The sequence below is a fragment of the Artemia franciscana genome, chromosome 16 (genome assembly GCF_032884065.1).
Source record: "Artemia franciscana chromosome 16, ASM3288406v1, whole genome shotgun sequence".
NCBI lineage: Eukaryota > Metazoa > Arthropoda > Branchiopoda > Anostraca > Artemiidae > Artemia > Artemia franciscana.
Genome location: NC_088878.1, coordinates 37,770,891 through 37,790,242, shown reverse-complemented (window position 1 = coordinate 37,790,242; position 19,352 = coordinate 37,770,891). Strand labels below are relative to the sequence as shown.

Genomic DNA, 19,352 nt, shown 5'->3' with positions numbered 1-19,352 from the left:
ATTGATATTTTTTTTATATGAAAGTAAAAAAAGTGAAAAAACTTAAAACATATTTTGTTTTCAAAAGCTTTATGTTTATTAGAGAGGAGAAGGGATTTGTACAAGAGTTATCTCAGTGATAGTGCATATAAAAAGAAAAGGAACGTAAAGAAAGTGGGGAAAGCATTAAAATGTGAACTAAGGAGATGTGAAGTGGAGGCCATGGATAAAATTGCCGAGGATCTGGAAGATTCAGCTAGACGGCATAATAGTAAAATACTGTACTGGCATGTTAATAAATTGAGAGGGAGTAGTCAATCCGAACTTGTCCCAGTTAAAGATAGGAACGGGGCCACAATTAGCGATAAGGCAAGTGGTAAAGAAATATAGGCAGAACATTTTGAGAATGTGCTAAACTGAGATACAGTTACAGGAAAATATATACAGTAAAACGAAAAAGTTTGTGATACCTTGGACGTGAAGGAAATTTTTTTTTGTGAGGAAGAATTAGTGACATTTCTATCTATTAATTTATTAATTAGTTTAAGTTTAATTTATTAATTAGTAAAAAATAATAAAGCACCAAGTGTTAATACTCTGGTAAATGAGTTTCTTAAATATGATGGCTCTGAGGTTAGAAACTAGTTCCTGAAGCTAATGAATATGATTTTTTGAAAAAGGGGAAGTACCTAGTGATTTTAGGAAAACCCTAATTAAATCACTGTACAAGAAAGGTGATAAGAGTGAGCTATGAAACATATTTGGTCCTCAGTCTTATAGACTATGAACAAGCGCTCGTTTCTGTTGATAGAAGAGCTTTAGCGAAGGTCTTATTCTTGTATGGTATACCAGACCCTTCACGAACGTCGTTTGGGTTTGATTTGTAAATTTAGCCAATTTCTTCTTAGCAGTGAAAAACATAGAGAGGTTCTACCACCAATTACGATTAATTAAAATGAACACAAGATCAGGTGAGAAAGTGAGACTAGAATTGCCTACTCCAAGAAAAAACCATTTCGCCAATTCGTTCGTTCCTTTTTACATGTCATCGTTTAATAAGTTATATTCTCTTGTTTTTTTCTTTTTTTCTTGTTTTTGTTTTAAGTACTCGTGCCATTTAGTTGGAATCTATATATTCTAAACTATGTTTGCTTGTATAAATAAAAACTATTCTATTCTATTAACTGTAAGTAAAGATAAACTCTGTTTATTTAAAATCAGATTCAGCATTGCTACGTCGATAGCTGGAACAGTATCTTTGAATAAAAGAACTATTTACATTAAATGTTAATTTTAGGCTATATGAAAAGCAAAAGGACAAAGAAAAGGCTGCAAATGCATATCAGGCGTATCTAAAACTATTAGATTCTGGCGCTGAAGATCAAAAACCGTCAGTTCAGCAGTTAGAAGCCGAATTATTCTTAGCTAGATATAGTCTAGACAAGGGGTCGCTGGAGGAGGCATTTACTTATGCCCAAAAATGTTGTGCATACCCAGAGGTGAGTTTCTTGTAGTATTCATTTTATGTTTTTTGGCTTATTTTTGTTATTATATTTTAATTGTAACCTTTTTTTTGTTGGTACTTAGGATCCAAACAGTCTTCCGAGTTCGAGTCAGTAGACTGTTTTTTGATATTAGTTACTAAAAAGGGATATAGCAGAATAATTATTTCTGGGCTAGGAGGTCAAGACAGTTCATCAATCCTCGGATATGTGAGGGGTAAAAAAATGTATTTTTTAAGATCTACGTGGGCACTTTCTTTGCTTTTTTTTCACTGGAACTACTTAAAAAAGAGCCATTTTCATTGAAAATACCCTAAAAAGATATTTTTCAAAACATAAAAGGGATGGGGGGGGGAGAAACGTTTGCGACAAGGAAATGGGATGACACATTTTAAAAATCTGAATCTTTTGAGGAACATGATAACATAAAAGGTGTGGAAACATGGACTAGACCTGTCCGCAGAACGTTTGAAATTGTCAGTTAGTCATGCTAAAATCTAACGTAACCTCTTTTGAGTTACTGCAACAGACGGACTAGTCTTTTGAGTTACTGCAACAGGCTAGTTTGTGGAAATAAATAATAGCTACATAATAAAATACAATATATCTCAGTTGATGAAGTTTTCTTTATCAATTATATTAAAGTGTCGGGCTCCAGCACGTGTCAGGCTTCTATATATGGATTATCCTTGTCGCTTGTCTTCTAACTGAAGACAATTTGTACCTTTTCTTGATGTTATGGCGTCACCACAGTTTCTATGCAGCTACCCGGGAAAAATACGAATTCTTTCTTAAAGTTGCGACCTATTTAGATCATTTTTGCGGCCAGAAATGTCAATTTGCCAATTTTAAGAAAAAAACAAAAACAATTTGATCGATCTAATTCTTGCTGTCGCTTATCTTCGAACTTTTTGGATAATATATTACAATAAACAATAATAAGTGAAATTTAAATAATTAAATCAATAATTTAATTTAGATAACTTCGAAGACCACACTGCCTTTCCATGACGAAAGTAAAACAGTTCAAAATAAGGATGAAACCTTTTAATTGACAGTGAATAGATATAAAATTATTTAACTGGATATTTCGAACACATATACAGTGTTCATCATTAGCAGTAAAAAGTTTTACTGCTGATGATGAACACTGTATATGTGTTCGAAATATCCAGTTAAATAATTTTTTATCTATTTACTAAAAGGTTTCATCCCTATTTTGAACTGTTTTACTTCTTTTAATAATTTAATTAATATGAATCTATTAAATTTATTATATAATGAATATATTATATACATTATATTAAATTTATGTCTCAATTTGGCCTTATTCAATTTGCTGCGAAAAAAAATAATCTTTTTTTATTCATTTAATGACAAGGGAGGCAGTTACCCCCCAATAATATGGAGAAAAATATTAAATTTCCCATGCCCCTTGACTATCTGTATATGGACCCCTCTTGCCCCTCCCCACCCATAAAACTATTGGAGATTTGCCCCTGACTACACTACCAAACAAATTATCTTTGAAACAAAGTAGTATCTCTTATATTATATATATAGTATCTCATAGAATTATAGAATTAAATAGAATTATCTCATAGAATCTATAATCTTATAGAATTATATATATTTAAGTATCTCAATGAACAAAAGTATGTAACCGAAAGTTTAAGTTTGTTTTCGCATGAGAATTGGTCTATCTGGTAGGTAGTCCTTGAGCTGGAAATACTGAACTCCTATTTGTTTTAATAATGGTTGATCAGTCCGTTTTTCTTAAGCAATTTAGCTACTTTTGTGTAGAAAAAGAAGAAGTTCATCATTAAGAAGTACATCACTATTTTGCAACATAATTTCTGATTGCAACATATATTGCAACACAATTTCTACGTCCGTAGTCTGTTCTTTATATATATATATATATATATATATATATATATATATATATATATATATATATATATATATATATATATATATATATATATATATATATATATATATATATATATATATATATATATATTATATATATATATATATATATATATATATATATATATATATATATATATATATATATATATATATATATATATATATATATATATATATATATATATCCTGCCAATGGTCATTTTGGGTCTCCCTGACTTGCGGAGGCCAGGGGGTGTCCAACACCATGTGTTATGAGGCACCCATTCGCACCATGTGCCCCCAATACATCCATCGTCGCTTTCTAATGACATCAAGGATGGGGGTATGATTTGTTATGTTATAAATCTCATCATTTCTTATTCCCTCCGCCCAATGTATATTAAAATAGATCTTAGGTAGTGATTATCGAATGTTCGTAGTCGTTTTCCTAGTTGCGTAGTGATGCTCCAAGTTTCACAGCCATATATAAGGACGGAGAGGACATTGCTATTATAAATTCTGAGCTTTATATATATATATATATATATATATATATATATATATATATATATATATATATATATATATATATATATATATATATATATATATCTATCTATATATATAAAAATAAGTTGTCTGTCTGTGGATGTGTGGATGGGTCAGGTGACGTCACCTGAAAAAACTGGATCAGGTGACGTCAAAACTGAAAAAACTAAAAAAAAGGCAAAAACTACAAAAAAAACTAAAAACTAATAAAAAAAATAAAAAAGCTAAAAAACTAAAAAAACTATAAAGGTAAAAACCAATAAAAAACTAAAAAAAAAACTGAAAAAACTAAAAAAAGGCAAAAACTACAAAAAAAAACTAAAAACTAATAAAAAAAGTAAAAAAGCTAAAAAACTAAAAAAACTAAAAAAACTAAAAAACTAAAAAAAGGTAAAAAACTAAAAAAAATAAAAAATAAAAAAAAACTAAAAAAAAGGAAAAAAACTGAAAAATAAGCTAAAATAAAGGTAAAAACCAATAAAAAACTAAAAAGAAAAAAAGGAAAAAACTAATAAATGACGACACTCAAAGAGAAAGCGACCAGGACAAAAGGAATGTTCGATTAGCAATCAACAAAGCACCGGGACACAGGGAGTATAAATGACGACCAGGACATAAGTAAAAAAAAAAAACTATCTATATATATAAAAATAAGTTGTCAAACTAAAAAAAGGCAAAAACTACAAAAAAAAACTAAAAACTAATAAAAAAGCTAAAAAACTAAAAAAACTAAAAAAAAGGCAAAAACTACAAAAAAAACTAAAAACTAATAAAAAAATAAAAAAGCTAAAAAACTAAAAAAACTAAAAAAACTAAAAAAAGGTAAAAAACTAAAAAAACTAAAAACTAAAAAAAAACTAAAAAAAAGGAAAAAACTGAAAAATAAGCTAAAATAAAGGTAAAAACCAATAAAAAACTAAAAAAAAAACTGAAAAAACTAAAAAAAGGCAAAAACTACAAAAAAACTAAAAACTAATAAAAAAAGTAAAAAAGCTAAAAAACTAAAAAAACTAAAAAAACTAAAAAAAGGTAAAAAACTAAAAAAAATAAAAAATAAAAAAAAACTAAAAAAAAAGGAAAAAACTGAAAAATAAGCTAACATAAAAGAAAAAAATAAATGACGACACTCAAAGAGAAAGCGACCAGGACAAAAGGAATGTTCGATTAGCAATCAACAAAGCACCGGGACATAGGGAGTATAAATGACGACCAGGACATAAGTAAAAAAAAAATTAACAAAACTAAAAAGAAGGTAAAAACTACAAAAAAACTAAAAAGAAAAAAAAAACTAAAAACTAATAAAAAAACTAAAAAATCTAAAAATCTAAATAAACTAAAAAAGAAAAAAAAAGGAAAAAAATAAAGGAGAAAAACAAAACTAAAAAACGAATGTATATACAGACCGGTACACCGGGATACAAATGACGACCGGGACACAGGGAATATAAATGACGACCGGGACACAGGGACACAACTACAACGGGGACACCGGGGGAAACAGGGGGATATAAATGACGACCGGGACAAAAAAACTAAAAAGAAAAAAAAACTAAAAACTAATAAAAAAACTAAAAAATCTAAAAATCTAAATAAGCTAAAAAAGAAAAAAAAAGGAAAAAAATAAAGGAGAAAAACAAAACTAAAAAACGAATGTATATACAGACCGGGACACCGGGATACAAATGACGACCGGGACACAGGGAATATAAATGACGACCGGGACACAGGGACACAACTACAACGGGGACACCGGAGGAAACAGGGGGATGTAAATGACGACCGGGACACCGGGACAGGGAATGGTCGATTAGCAATCACCATCAACAAAGCTCAAGGGCAATCATTAGAATCATGAGGTATAGATCTGAATACAGATTGTTTTCCCATGGACCATTATATGTTGCATGTTCAAGAGTCGGTAAACCTGACAATCTATTTATATGCAAAGACAATGGGACAGCAAAGAATGTTGTATATTCGCAAGTTTTACGTAGTTAAAACCATATATATATATATCTATCTATATTCACAGGTGGGACATAGGGACACAACTACAATGGCGCGTAACTATTATGGCGCGTAACGACTTACGCGCGCGGGGGGGGCTTGGGGGGGGCGCGAAGCGCCCCCACCAACTAGGTGTTGGGGTGGCGCGAAGCGCCACCCCAACAGCTAGTATCTATATAAAAATAAGTTGTCTGTCTGTGGATCTGTGGATCAGGTGACGTCATGTTTCTGTGTCGGCTGACGTCATGTTTTCGGCTGACGAAATTACAGACTGGGACATCGGGACACAAATGACGATCGGGACACCGGCACAAAGGGAATATAAATGACCGGGACACAAGGAATGTTCGATTAGCAATCACCATCAACAGAGCACCGGGACACAAATGACGACCGGGACACAGGGAGTATAAATGATGACCAGGACATAAGTAAAAAAAATAAAAAACTAAAAAAAAGGTAAAAACTACAAAAAAACTAAAAAGAAAAAAAACTAAAAACTAATAAAAAACTAAAAAAGCTAAAAAGCTAAAAAAAAACTAAAAAAGAAAATAGAATGAAAACGGAAAAAAAATGAAAAATAAAGGAGAAAAACAAAACTAAAAAAAAAGAAAAAAAACTAAAAAAAGGTAAAAAACTAAAACCTAAAAAAAGACCAATTCAAAAACGAATGTATATACAGACCGGGACACAAATGACGACCGGGACACAGGGAATATAAATGACAACCAGGACACTCAAAGAGAAATTACAGACCGGGACACCGGAACACAAATGACGACCGAGACAAAAATGACGACCGGGACACCGCGACACAGGGAATATAAATTACGATCGCGACACTCAAAGAGAAATTACAAACTGGGACACCGGGACACAAATGACGACCGGGACACAGGGAAACAACAACAACGGGGACGCCGGGGGGCACAGGGGGATATATAAATGACGACAGGGACACAGGGAATGTTCGATTAGCAATCACCATCAACAAAGCTCAAGGGCAATCATAAGAATAATGAGGTATAGATCTGAACTCAGATTGTTTTTCCCATGGACAATTATATGTTGCATGTTCAAGAGTCGGTAAACCTGACAATCTATTTATATGCACAGACAATGGGACAGCCAAGAATGTTGTACATTCGCAAGTTTTACGTAGTTAAAAATATATATATATATATATATCTATCTATATTCACAGGTGGGACAAAGGGACACAACTACAATGGCGCGTAACTAATATGGCGCGTAACGACTTGCTCGTGCGGGGGGGCTTGGGGGGGGGCGCGAAGCGCCCCCACCAACTAGGTGTTGGGGTGGCGCGAAGCGCCACCCCAACAGCTAGTATATATATATATATATATATATATATATATATATATATATATATATATATATATGTTTTTAACTACGTAAAACTTGCGAATATACAACATTCTTCGCTGTCCCATTGTCTGTGCATATAAATAGATTGTCAGGTTTACCGACCCTTGAACATGCAACATATAATGGTCCATGGGAAAACAATCCGTATTCAGATCTATACCTCATGATTCTAATGATTGCCCTTGAGCTTTGTTGATGGTGATTGCTAATTGACCATTCCCTGTGTCGCCGTCGTCATTTATATATCCCCCTGTGCCCCCCGGCGTCCCTGTTGTGTCCCTGTGTCCCGGTCGTAATTTATATTCCCTGTGTCCCGGTCGTCATTTGTTTCCCGGTGTCCCAGTCTGTGATTTCTCTTTGAGTGTCCCGGGCGTCATTTATATTCCTTGTGTCCCGGTGTCCCGGTCGTCATTTGTGTCCCGGTGTCCCGGTCTGTATATACATTCGTTTTTGAATTGGTCTTTTTTTTAGTTTTTAGTTTTATACCTTTTTTATTTTTTTAGTTATACCTCATGATTCTAATGATTGCCCTTGAGCTTTGTTGATGGTGATTGCTAATCGAACATTCCCTGTGTCCCCGTCGTCATTTATATATCCCCCTGTGCCCCCCGGCGTCCCCGTTGTAGTTATGTCCCTGTGTCCCGGTCGTCATTTATATTCCCTGTGTCCCGGTCATCATTTGTATCCCGGTGTTCCGGTCTGTATATACATTCGTTTTTGAAATGGTATATGATGAAATAAATTTTTGTATTTTTCCCCTTTTTTTTAGTTTTTTTTTTGGTTTTTACTTTTTTTTAGTTTTTTAGTTTTTTTCTTTTTTCTTTATAGTTTTTTTTTAGTTTTGTTTTTCTCCTTTATGTTTCTTTTTTTTCCTTTTTTTCCTTTTTTTCTTTTTTAGTTTTTTTTAGTTTTTTAGCTTTTTAGTTTTTTTTATTAGTTTTTAGTTTTTTTTTCTTTTTAGTTTTTTTGTAGTTTTACCTTTTTTTAGATTTTTTAGTTTTTTTTTTACTTATGTCCCGGTCGTCATTTGTGTCCCGGTGCTTCGTTGATGGTGATTGCTAATCGAACATTCCTTGTGTCCCGGTCGCTTTCTCTTTGAGTGTCCCGGTCGTCATTTATATTCCCTATGTGCCGGTGTCCCGGTCGTCATTTGTGTCCCGATGTCCCGGTCTGTAATTTCGTCAGTCGAAAATATGACGTCAGTCGACACATAAACATGACGTCACTCGACAGACACACACACACACAGACAACTTATTTTTATATATATTTTTTTTAGTTTTGTTTTTCTCCTTTATTTTTCATTTTTTTCCTTTTTTATCTTTTTTCTTTTTTAGTTTTTTTAGTTTTTTTTACTTATGTCCTGGTCTTCATTTATACTCCCTGTGTCCCAGTCGTCATTTGTGTCCCGGTGCTTTGTTGATGGTGATTGCTAATCGAACATTCCTTGTGTCCCGGTCGCTTTCTCTTTGATTGTCCCGGTCGTCATTTATATTCCCTACTAGCTGTTGGGGTGGCGCGAAGCGCCACCCCAAGCCCCCCCGCGCGCGTAAGTCGTTACGCGCCATATTAGTTACGCGCCATTGTAGTTGTGTCCCTGTGTCCCACCTGTGAATATAGATAGATTTATATATGTGTTTCAAACTACGTAAAAATTGCGAATATACAACATTCTTGGCTTTCCCACTACTGGGAGCTTTCCGTTTCCAATTGCCAGCAATTGATCTGAAAATGTTTGACCAGAGTCATCGTTTTGCAATAGGACACGCATATTTGTAGTTAATTTTAATATTTTTACGTGTGCCCATAAATTAGAATTTTTCAGGCAAGCATTCATTTCGTCTGCAGGAGTTAAACTACGTAAAAATTGCGAATATACAACATTCTTGGCTTTCCCATTGTCTGTGCATATACAAAGCCGTATGTACTAATAATGACGTCATATGCAAACGCTCTTTTTACAAACAAACAAACATGCATACACACAACTCGTTTTTATATAGATAGATAGATAGATAGATACAATACAAATTAACTGCGTAAAACTTGCGAATATACAACATTCTTCGCTGTCCAATTGTCGCTGCATATAAATAGATTGTCAGGTTTACCGACCCTCGAACATGCAACGTACAATTGTCCATGGGAAAAACAATCAGTATTAAGATCTATACCACATTTTTCTAATGATTGACCTTGAGCTTTGTTAATGGTGATTGCAAATGCTAATCGAATTGGGAATTGCAATCTTTTAAATTGAAAAAGAAGATCCGTTGGAATCATGGGAATGCGAGGAATAAGAACAGCCTCACCCTCAAAAGGCCCTGTCAAGATTGTGGCCTCTATTAGGTTTTCCATTGTATTTTTTACGGCAAGTCGAGTGCCATTGCAAAGCTTTGGTGGGTTTATATTTCTTAAAAGTATTATTGGTACGCCTATTTTTAGTTGTAGCACGTGTGGTGGAAACCCTGAAAGAGTCTACTGGGAGCTTTCCGTTTCCAATTGTCAGCTTAGAATTTTTCAGGCAAGCATTCATTCGTCTTCAATGGCTCTGGTGGTGCAGCCAATAGAGGAAGTTTAACTTTTCCTGAGGCGCAACACATTCCCATTGTTTCACCATTGAATTTCAAGGCCTTGCAATAGGGACAAATTTTAGACATTGTCCCGATTTGAACACATCTACTCAAGCTATAATCATCGACTGGGTTGTACCTGAATGCCAGGCAATAACTTTCAGGTTGCTCTGATTCCTCGGCACGCTTTCTTTTCTTACTTTCTCTATCAGCAGGAAGCCTGATTTCTCGCTGTTCTTGTGATTCCTCGGCACGTTTTCTTTTCTTACTTTCTCTATCAGCAGCAAGCCTGATTTCTTGCTGTTCTTGTAATTCCTCGGCACGCCTTCTTTTTTCACTTTCTCTTTTAGCAGCAAGTCTGCTTCCGCGTTGCTCTGGTAGTTCCTCGGCACGCTTTCTGTTCTTTTTTTCTCTATCAGCCTCAAGCCTGTTTCCTTGCTGTTCTTTTGATTCCTCGGCACGCTTTCTGTTCTTTCTTTCTCTATCAGCCTCAAGCCTGTTTCCTTGCTGTTCTTTTGATTCCTCGGCACGCTTTCTGTTCTTTCTTTCTCTATCAGCCTCAAGCCTGTTTCCTTGCTGTTCTTTTGATTCCTCGGCACGCTTTCTTTTCTGACTTTCTCTATCAGCAGCAAGTTTTTTGGCATAGACTCTTTGAGCATCTTCATCGGCTTTTGCCATGGTAAGTTCATCAGTCATTGTAAACTTAAACATTAATAGATTTCTACGTGAACATATGTCTTAAATATCTTGAATGACGTCACCGTCAAAGCAAAAATGACGACAACTAATTTCATGACGTCAGTCAACACAGGAACATGACGTCACCTGATCCACAGACAGACACACAGACAGACAACTTATTTTTATATATATAGATTTCAGCGGAAATCACATCATCAATTTCGTTCGAAGTAATTTTTTATGTAGCCAGATTAGTATATGTGCGTGTGGCAAACCTCGTTTTTGCCGTTCCACTGAGTACATCCAGCATCGCACTGACCCAAACACTTCAAGTTTTACTATGTAGTTTATCAGTGATTTCAACTTTTGCCGGAAGACACGGGCTGTAATGTCATGCCTATGAACCGCCGATTGTCCTTGAAGTAAAAGCTGCAGTATCTCGTCCCAAGATTGATTACATGTAAATGTAATAAATAAATCTGGACGACCATAGAGACGAACATACGCAATAGCATCTTGAGCATATTCATGCATATGACGGGGACTGCCAGCATATGATGAAGGTAAAATTGTTAATCTTCCAACGTTTGTGGTATTACCGTCATTTATAACTGCATCTCGCAAATGAATGTAGTGTTCAGAGCGGAGCTTGGTCTGATTCAGGCGGATATATAGCAAACGTTCTGATTCAATTTTAGCATACATATCAACGACAAATTGGTGAAACAATTCACGGCATTTTAAAATATAATTTTCTTCATCCTGCCGAATCATTAGTCTATAGGAATACTGATGCATTGCACTGCATTTCTTATTCATTTCTTTGTTAGTGGCTGGATTCATCAATTTAATATTAAAGTGATAGCCGTCGGCTCCGTCCCAAAAAATGATAGGATATTGTAGGGCATCGTAGCATCGATGAGTTTCAGCAATTCTTAACAACTGAGCGTTTCGCTTATGAAGAATAATATCTCGAGGTAAAAACTGATCACCGACCATAACGATTGCCACTTCGTCGATAGTTGGAGCATTGTATCTACGCACATGTTGGCCAGGAGGCGTTTTGTCAGCGGAAATAACAATTTTATGCGTATCAGTAGGCATCAAATCGATGGCTGTTTTGAACAGACGCACTAAATTATTATTTTCGTGGAAAAGATGTTGCAATTGGGAAACGATTGTCCTTTCAACGTTGGGAGAAATTTCGCAACGTGCATTCAATTCAGAATTTCTATCACTGATGAAGTACAATTGTAAAAATTTATGATTCTCGCCTGAGAATGGTAGAAGGGACCCTGCTCTATGATAAATTTGCCCTTTTACTTTGAAAGTAGACATAAATTGATCTGGATTTTCGATTTGGGCTCCAAACGACGTCATTTGGAAACATGAGTTGTATTTTCTGATTTGTGACAAAAAACGCTTAGATTCTGACGTAGTTCCAGTAAGGAAAGTCTTCAATGGCTCTGGTGGTGCAGCCAATAGAGGAAGTTTAACTTTTCCTGAGGCGCAACACATTCCCATTGTTTCACCATTGAATTTCAAGGCCTTGCAATAGGGACAAATTTTAGACATTGTCCCGATTTGAACACATCTACTCAAGCTATAATCATCGACTGGGCTGTACCTGAATGCCAGGCGATAACTTTCAGGTTGCTCTGATTCCTCGGCACGCTTTCTTTTCTTACTTTCTCTATCAGCAGCAAGCCTGATTTCTTGCTGTTCTTGTGATTCCTCGGCACGCTTTCTTTTCTTACTTTCTCTATCAGCAGCAAGCCTGATTTCTTGCTGTTCTTGTGATTCCTCGGCACGCTTTCTGTTCTTTCTTTCTCTATCAGCCTCAAGCCTGTTTCCTTGCTGTTCTTTTGATTCCTCGGCACGCTTTCTTTTCTGACTTTCTCTATCAGCAGCAAGTTTTTTGGCATAGACTCTTTGAGCATCTTCATCGGCTTTTTCCATTGTAAGTTCATCAGTCATTTTAAACTTAAACATTAATAGATTTCTACGTGAACATATATGTCTTAAATATCTTTAATGACGTCACCGTCATAGCAAAAATGACGACAACTAACTTCATGACGTCAGTCGACACAGAAACATGACGTCACCTGACAGACACACAGACAGACAACTTATTTTTATATATATAGATGTGCCGGTGTCCCGGTCGTCATTTGTGTCCCGATGTCCCGGTCTGTAATTTCGTCAGTCGAAAACATGACGTCACTCGACAGACACACACACACACAGACAACTTATTTTTATAGATATAGATGTGCCGGTGTCCCGGTCGTCATTTGTGCCCCGATGTCCCGGTCTGTAATTTTGTCAGTCGAGAACATGACGTCAGTCAACACACAAACATGACGTTACCCGACAGACAGACCCACACATCCACAGACAACTTATTTATATATATCTATCTATATATATAAAAATAAGTTGTCTGTCTGTCTGTCTGTGGATCAGGTGACGTCATGTTTCTGTGTCGGCTGACGTCATGAAATGACGACCGAGACAGAGGGAATATAAGTGATATACCTAAATCTACCTAAAGATTTTGCCAAGCAGCAAACCCGACGGGTATGAAATTCATCTACTTGCCGGATTGTCATTTCCTGCCATGACAAAGAAGAATGGTCATGAAAAAGGAGAAAGGTCATGAGAAAGGAGAAAGGTCAGGAGGACGGAAAAAGATATTGAGAAAGGAGAAAGATCACGAGAAAGGAGAAATGTCACGGGAAAGGAGAAAGGTCATGAGAAAGGACAAAGGTCATGTGAAAGGAGAAAAGACATGAAAAAGGAGAAATGTCATGAGAAAGGAGAAAGGTTCTGAGAACGGAGAAAGGTCAAGAGAAAAGAGAAAGGAGAATGGTTACAAGAAAGAAACTTTGGAAATCACCTGAAAAGGAAATCGAGATTAAAAGAAATTCGAAAGAATTGAAAGGTACTAGAGAAAGGAAAGAACGAGGCCTTTTCAGTTAAATTAAGTTTTTAAGTTTTCCCAATTTCTTAAGAGATATACAGTTTTATAAATCTCCACTATACCAATTTCAAGAATAAGATTTTATTTTTAAGGGTCCATTTTCATTCTAGTTTAAAGCATGAGAAAGGAACTCGTGGAAATTTGCTAAAAATGAAGCTTTGAATGCAATGATGTCGAGCATGAGCTAACTCAGTTGTTAGTATCAGACAGCTGATACTGTCTGATTTTACATGCAGCTGATACAGCTGCATGGATTTTATTAGAAGTTGTTTCGTTTATTTCAAGCCCTACGTTGGTGCCTAGAGAAATGATTTTGTAACTCTGAGCCGTAACAGAAGCGAACTGCATATTCGTCCGTGTGAAACATTCTTTTTTCTTGGGTGGCAAGAAATCCAGCTATCTGCGCGAAATTTGTCTCCTTTGAGAAATTAGCTAATGTGAAAAATCCCATTCCATTTGATAGACAGTTGATACATTATTTTTCATTCTTTTTTTGTATGATTTTTTTTTCAGTGTCGTGAGTCGGCTAAGGCCATCCTCAAGGAAATAACACAAGAAAGAGCTAAACTTTCCGATTCTATTAGGGTAAGTTTTTCTTTATGTTTTAAATTCATTTTATGACTTTTTACTTTATTATGCTGTCCGTTTTTGAGACTTGTAGAAGCCAAATAGAGAATCCTGGTTTTTGAAATTTTTGTAGTCAGCTAAGGCGATCCTCAAGGAAATAACACATGAAAGGGCTAAACTTTCCGATTCTATTAGGGCAAGTTTTTCTTTATGTTTTAAATTCATTTTTTGACTTTTTACTTTATTAAGCTGTCCGTTTTTGGGGCTTATGCTTATCGAAACTTTTGTAGTCAGCTAAGTCGATCCTCAAGGAAATAACACAAGAAAGGGTTAAACTTTCCGATTCTATTAGGGTAAGTTTTTTCTTTATGTTTTAAATTCATGTTATGACTCTTTACTTTATTAAGCTGTCCGTTTTTGAGGTTTGTAGAAGCCAAATAGAGAATTCTGCTTTTTGAAATTTTTGTAGAAATTTCTATTCTGTTAGAAATTTTCGTAGAAATTTTGAAAAAATACTTTATTGATTCTTTAAAGTATTAAGAACGGTAAAAATGGAACCTAATTCTTTGAATTGGTTAAGTGAAAACTTACACTACCATACGCGTCTTAAAAATAGGAAAACCCGAGAAATCAATTTTTAGATATAAAAAAAAACATCATACAGTAATGCAGTGTTAACACTTTTAACACTTACTGGGTGCCAAGTATGAAAATAAGGAGCGTGTTAAGAATCAGCAAAAAATAAGCAGAAATATCATCAGCATGGAGCTCTAGAAACTAAAACTCTCCAGATTGGTGTAGTAAAAGACAAACAGTGTTGTTAATATGAAGTAAACTGGGTGAAAAAACAATGATTGAATGATTAAAATTACGTACGAATATAATCATAACATCTTCTTACTAAATAGAAATTGAAAAGAAATGTGTATATCATTGAATAGCTGATACAATCATATTTTTTTATTAGAATCATTCAAGATTAACGCATCAATTTGTTAGTTAATTGACTAATATAAAAGAAAGCATTTTACAAAAAGAAACCAATTATATTATTTTGTTAGGGTTTCGACTTTATTCTTACATCAATAGAATTCTTACTTTTGAACCAATTAAAAAAGATTATGACCTACAAAACTAATGATGATTTTCGACTGTTGCTTTGAATATTCTAATTTTAGTTCGCAGATTAATCTTCTTTTTCTTCCGAAAATTTTCAAATTGCCGAAGACACCTGTGCCTTTGCAATTCTTCTTTTGAATCTAAAAAGTTCCATCTAAGAATGAAAAACCTAATCCTTTTCAAGAGCTTTAATTTATAATCTACAAAACAAAGAAATAAAGGCAACCAAGACAAAGCCGAAATTTAATAGCACAGTGCAACCTCTTCCGTTTTTAAAAGTTAATCCAAAAGAAACTTTCTTTTGGATTAACTAAAAAAGAAGTTTTTCAAAAAAGAAAGAGCTACGTTAAAGCTAAAACGAGTAGATATAAAGTTAAATTTTAATTCAAGCATAAAACGAACACAAGTCATTAGGAATAAATAAACGACATTAACACGAAGAAAAATTAAAACAATAATCAGTTCAAAATTGAAAACAACAGAAAATGCATCAAACAGGAGTAGGGATAACACCACTTACGCCTTTTAAAGACCAGAACGTCACTTCTCTCATTGACTTCTGCATTGCTGCAGTAAACTGCTTCTGCTTCCTCTACATAATCATCGGGAAACTCCTTGGCATTTTTTCAGTTCAAGGTTGACATGGCATTGAACTTGTTAGAAAAGGCCAGATGGAACATAGCCTTGGTTTCTGGGTGTTTTGGACCCGTGACACCTAATCTGGGGGGGGGGGGCGAACGGCTTCCATGCTTGGTTCATAACCGAAATCAAATTCTACCGAATATCAGGTTGCAATCTGAACAAGACTGTTCAGATTGAGGTGAATCCGAATCTGAACTGGAGCCTGTGTTGGCTTCAGTATATAAGCAGAAATGTAGTGCAGAGTTTTCAAATCTAGTCGTATCTGACATCGTATTATTGACTGGAACGACAAGCTGGTCGTGTCTGGTATTATTCTATTGAAGTTTGATCCGGGTCATAATGGTCAAGTATTTTTTTTATTATTGATTTTAATTTATTCTCTTGTTTTATTTTAGATTTATATTGATTTAGACTTATGGATTTGATTTGAACGGATTAGGTTGATTTGATTTAGATTTATATTGATTTAGATTTATTTGTCTATTTTTAGATGGACGAAAGTCTTGAGATTACAACAAGTGATTGAAGTCGAAGTGAACTATTTCTTTATATTATCTTTTTATTTTTTAAGTGAGAAAAAAAAAACAATTCCATAGTTGTAGTTAATATCTATGTCGCCTTTATCAAAAGTGATCTGAATTTGGAAAATATAACTAAAATACTTCTCCTATCTAATGTCAACACGGTCTACGTTTGACTTGTTTCAACCTTAGCCTTCTTTACCAGAAAAGCGTTACATTTTATAATATAAAATTTGTAGTTCATTTATATTGTTAGTCTTCCAGTGGGGAGTGAGGAGCTGTCCCCCTTGTCCTCAACTTAGGTAGGTGATTTCCATGCGCTTCGACAAGAATATCTTCTCAGTACTTCTCAGAAATAACAAACAAATATTGGTCCAATAAGAGAGGCACACTTACTCCCACCGTTTACCCGTGCCATTTAACCAAACACTTGGGAACTATAGGTTCTACGAATATCTTAGCTCTATGACTCTCTACCTTAGATCTACTGCCCTAGGAATGACGCATGGACGGATAATAGATAGCCATATATATTAACAAATGAACTAACATCATTTTTATACAATCTGAATAAGGTGGGGTTAATGCCAGAATTGACTCTTACTCAATTGGACTATCTGTCTTGGCTTTTTCTACAATTAGCCATGGCTTGATGCCCACAACTATTCCATTTAAATTCTCGAATCAACGGACTTGTTCCGTTGATTTGAAAAATCAATGTTTGTTATTTCATATCACTCATAACAAGGTCAATACGTAGGGCGTTACTGGGGAGGTCTAACAAAATCAAAAATAACAGGGGAACTATGTTTAAGAAGTACATCTGTTACTTTATCAAAGAGTATGGGTAATTTACGAACTGTGAGTACGAATTGTCACTAATGTCAGCAAAAAATTCTAATGTTATGTGGTGTTTCTAGGCATTTTTCAGTGTAACAATAAGGCAGGATTAGTGTAATTGGTAAATGAATGTGGTATTAAGTGTCTGATCTCAGTTTTTGAAACAAAACACAATTTCTAGGTATGAAAAAATGCCAAGAGACACCAAACGCTAGATGACGTTAGTGTCTTTCTCGGCACTAGCGCCAGTTTTCAACTTTTATATGTTGTCCATACTTTATGGATATTATGGAAAAACAAAGAAGCTTAAACCGTCAAAACACCATAAAGGGAATTAAAAAAGGGAAATCATAAAAATCATGAAATATAAGGAAGTGGAATGTAGTTCTCCACCATATGCGTAAATGCTCCTGGTATGCAAAATAGAATTTTACTATCTGGAACAAGTGTTTCTATAAAGTGTTAGAGGAAAAGGAAAAATTGAATTACATTTTAGTAAATTCAAGTCCATCCACTTTAAGCAAAAATGTAGTGTTAACTTGTGTCTATGATAAAAACTTTTCTGTTAAACACGAAAAATGGATGGATCAACCAGGGTTCAATGGGTACTAGTTAATTAAAATTAATGTATAAAAATAAATGAAATGACAAGATCATGGCTGTATAGTCAAATTGAGCGTAGTTTTACTGCCATAGAACTAGAAGTCCTTCGAAATTAAGGTTTCTGAATCGAGAGCACAACTTAGTATACTTGGCAATTTATGAGAATAAAAAACTCGGATTACAGTAACTTTTCAAACTTCAGTATATAATGTTTAGGATACACCACTTCGAGACTTTGTCAGTCAAAATTGCTCTGATTTTGGTAGTGGCAAAATACTAATCACTGAAAACAGTTATTCTGTAAAGTATTATTAGCTGCAAAACGCTATTACTTGGAAGACTTTTCTTTTTTTTCTAAGCAGCAAAAAAATGGTTTATTCTTCTCGTCACATTTTTCATTGTAAATTCCTGTTGTTCTTAAGAGTGATTGTATTGAAAAGCTGTTGAAAAGTAGAACTCTTGTTTTGCAACCTAAGATTCAAAAAAGTGAAGGATTCGGAATATTTTCTAGACCGCAATACCTTTGTATGTCTAAATAAAAAGAAAGTACGGAAGTATACATCTGGAATTCGAAATCACAAGTAAATCAATGGTTAATGTATTTCGGAATCACAAGCGAATGTAATTTAAACAGCAAAACAGGCCCCTAGTTTCGTGTATTGAACAGATTTATAGTTTCCAAGATTTTAAGTCCTGAAAAGCTTCAGAATTGAGACCCAGAACTGACACTAGCATTCGAAGGTAGCATTCTTAATCCTACTCCACAGACATGGATAAAACACAAACGGATCCCGTTGATGCGGGTGTCAATTGTCCCCTCCCCCTATTTTTCTCCTCTACCCCATAGATTTATAAAAATACCCTATTCACTGAAAGAAAAATCGGAAAAAAAATGCCCCTCTCCCTTGTGTTCGTGTGAATTGGCGCTCCTGTTAAACACCTTACTCCTTAGATCTTAGAAGATTTTTACACCTTTGAAGATTTTTGACGAAAAACCAAAATTAGGGACTCACCAGATTTGGTATCTTTACTGCCGGCGTGTCATGCACCACGTCACCCCTGAGAGTACATTTTTTTTTAGGTATTTTTAAGTAGGTTCTAGGTATCTTTGAAAGGTATGAGGTTTTATGAGGTATTATATGTTCCAAAATTTTAAACGGGTCTACAAGATTCGGAGCCCCTGCTGCCTGGGTGGCAATCATCAAGTCACCCCTGAAAGTATATTTTTTTTTAGGTATTTTGATTAAAAAGCTATTTCATAAAGTAATGGCTAAAGACAGTAGTTGTTTGGTAACTTATTTGCAAATATTCCAATAGCGGCATTTGTGACTGCTAGCAACCCAAACTTGTCAGTTCACAATTTGTAAATGTGATGTTTTAATGTGTCTGGCTAACGGTCACGTGCAAGCTGTCACTACTGCTGGCACTTACTGCCATTTTGCCAGTGGCCAGTATTTGACAGGAGATTTGGTGTTTG

The 19,352-nt window shown here is 34.7% G+C and overlaps 1 protein-coding gene across 1 annotated transcript in view; it reads left to right on the top strand.

Moving 5' to 3' along the window:
* LOC136037418 (cell division cycle protein 23 homolog) overlaps nucleotides 1-16,581 on the top strand; it is an 89,900-nt gene extending 73,319 nt beyond the window's left edge. The window contains exons 9-11 of the mRNA XM_065720185.1: nucleotides 1,277-1,478; nucleotides 14,097-14,168; nucleotides 16,402-16,581. Of these exons, the coding sequence (XP_065576257.1) occupies nucleotides 1,277-1,478; nucleotides 14,097-14,168; nucleotides 16,402-16,437 (310 nt within the window). The 3' untranslated portion in view covers nucleotides 16,438-16,581. The remainder of the gene's footprint in view (nucleotides 1-1,276; nucleotides 1,479-14,096; nucleotides 14,169-16,401) is intronic.
* The last annotated feature ends 2,771 nt before the right edge of the window (nucleotides 16,582-19,352 follow it).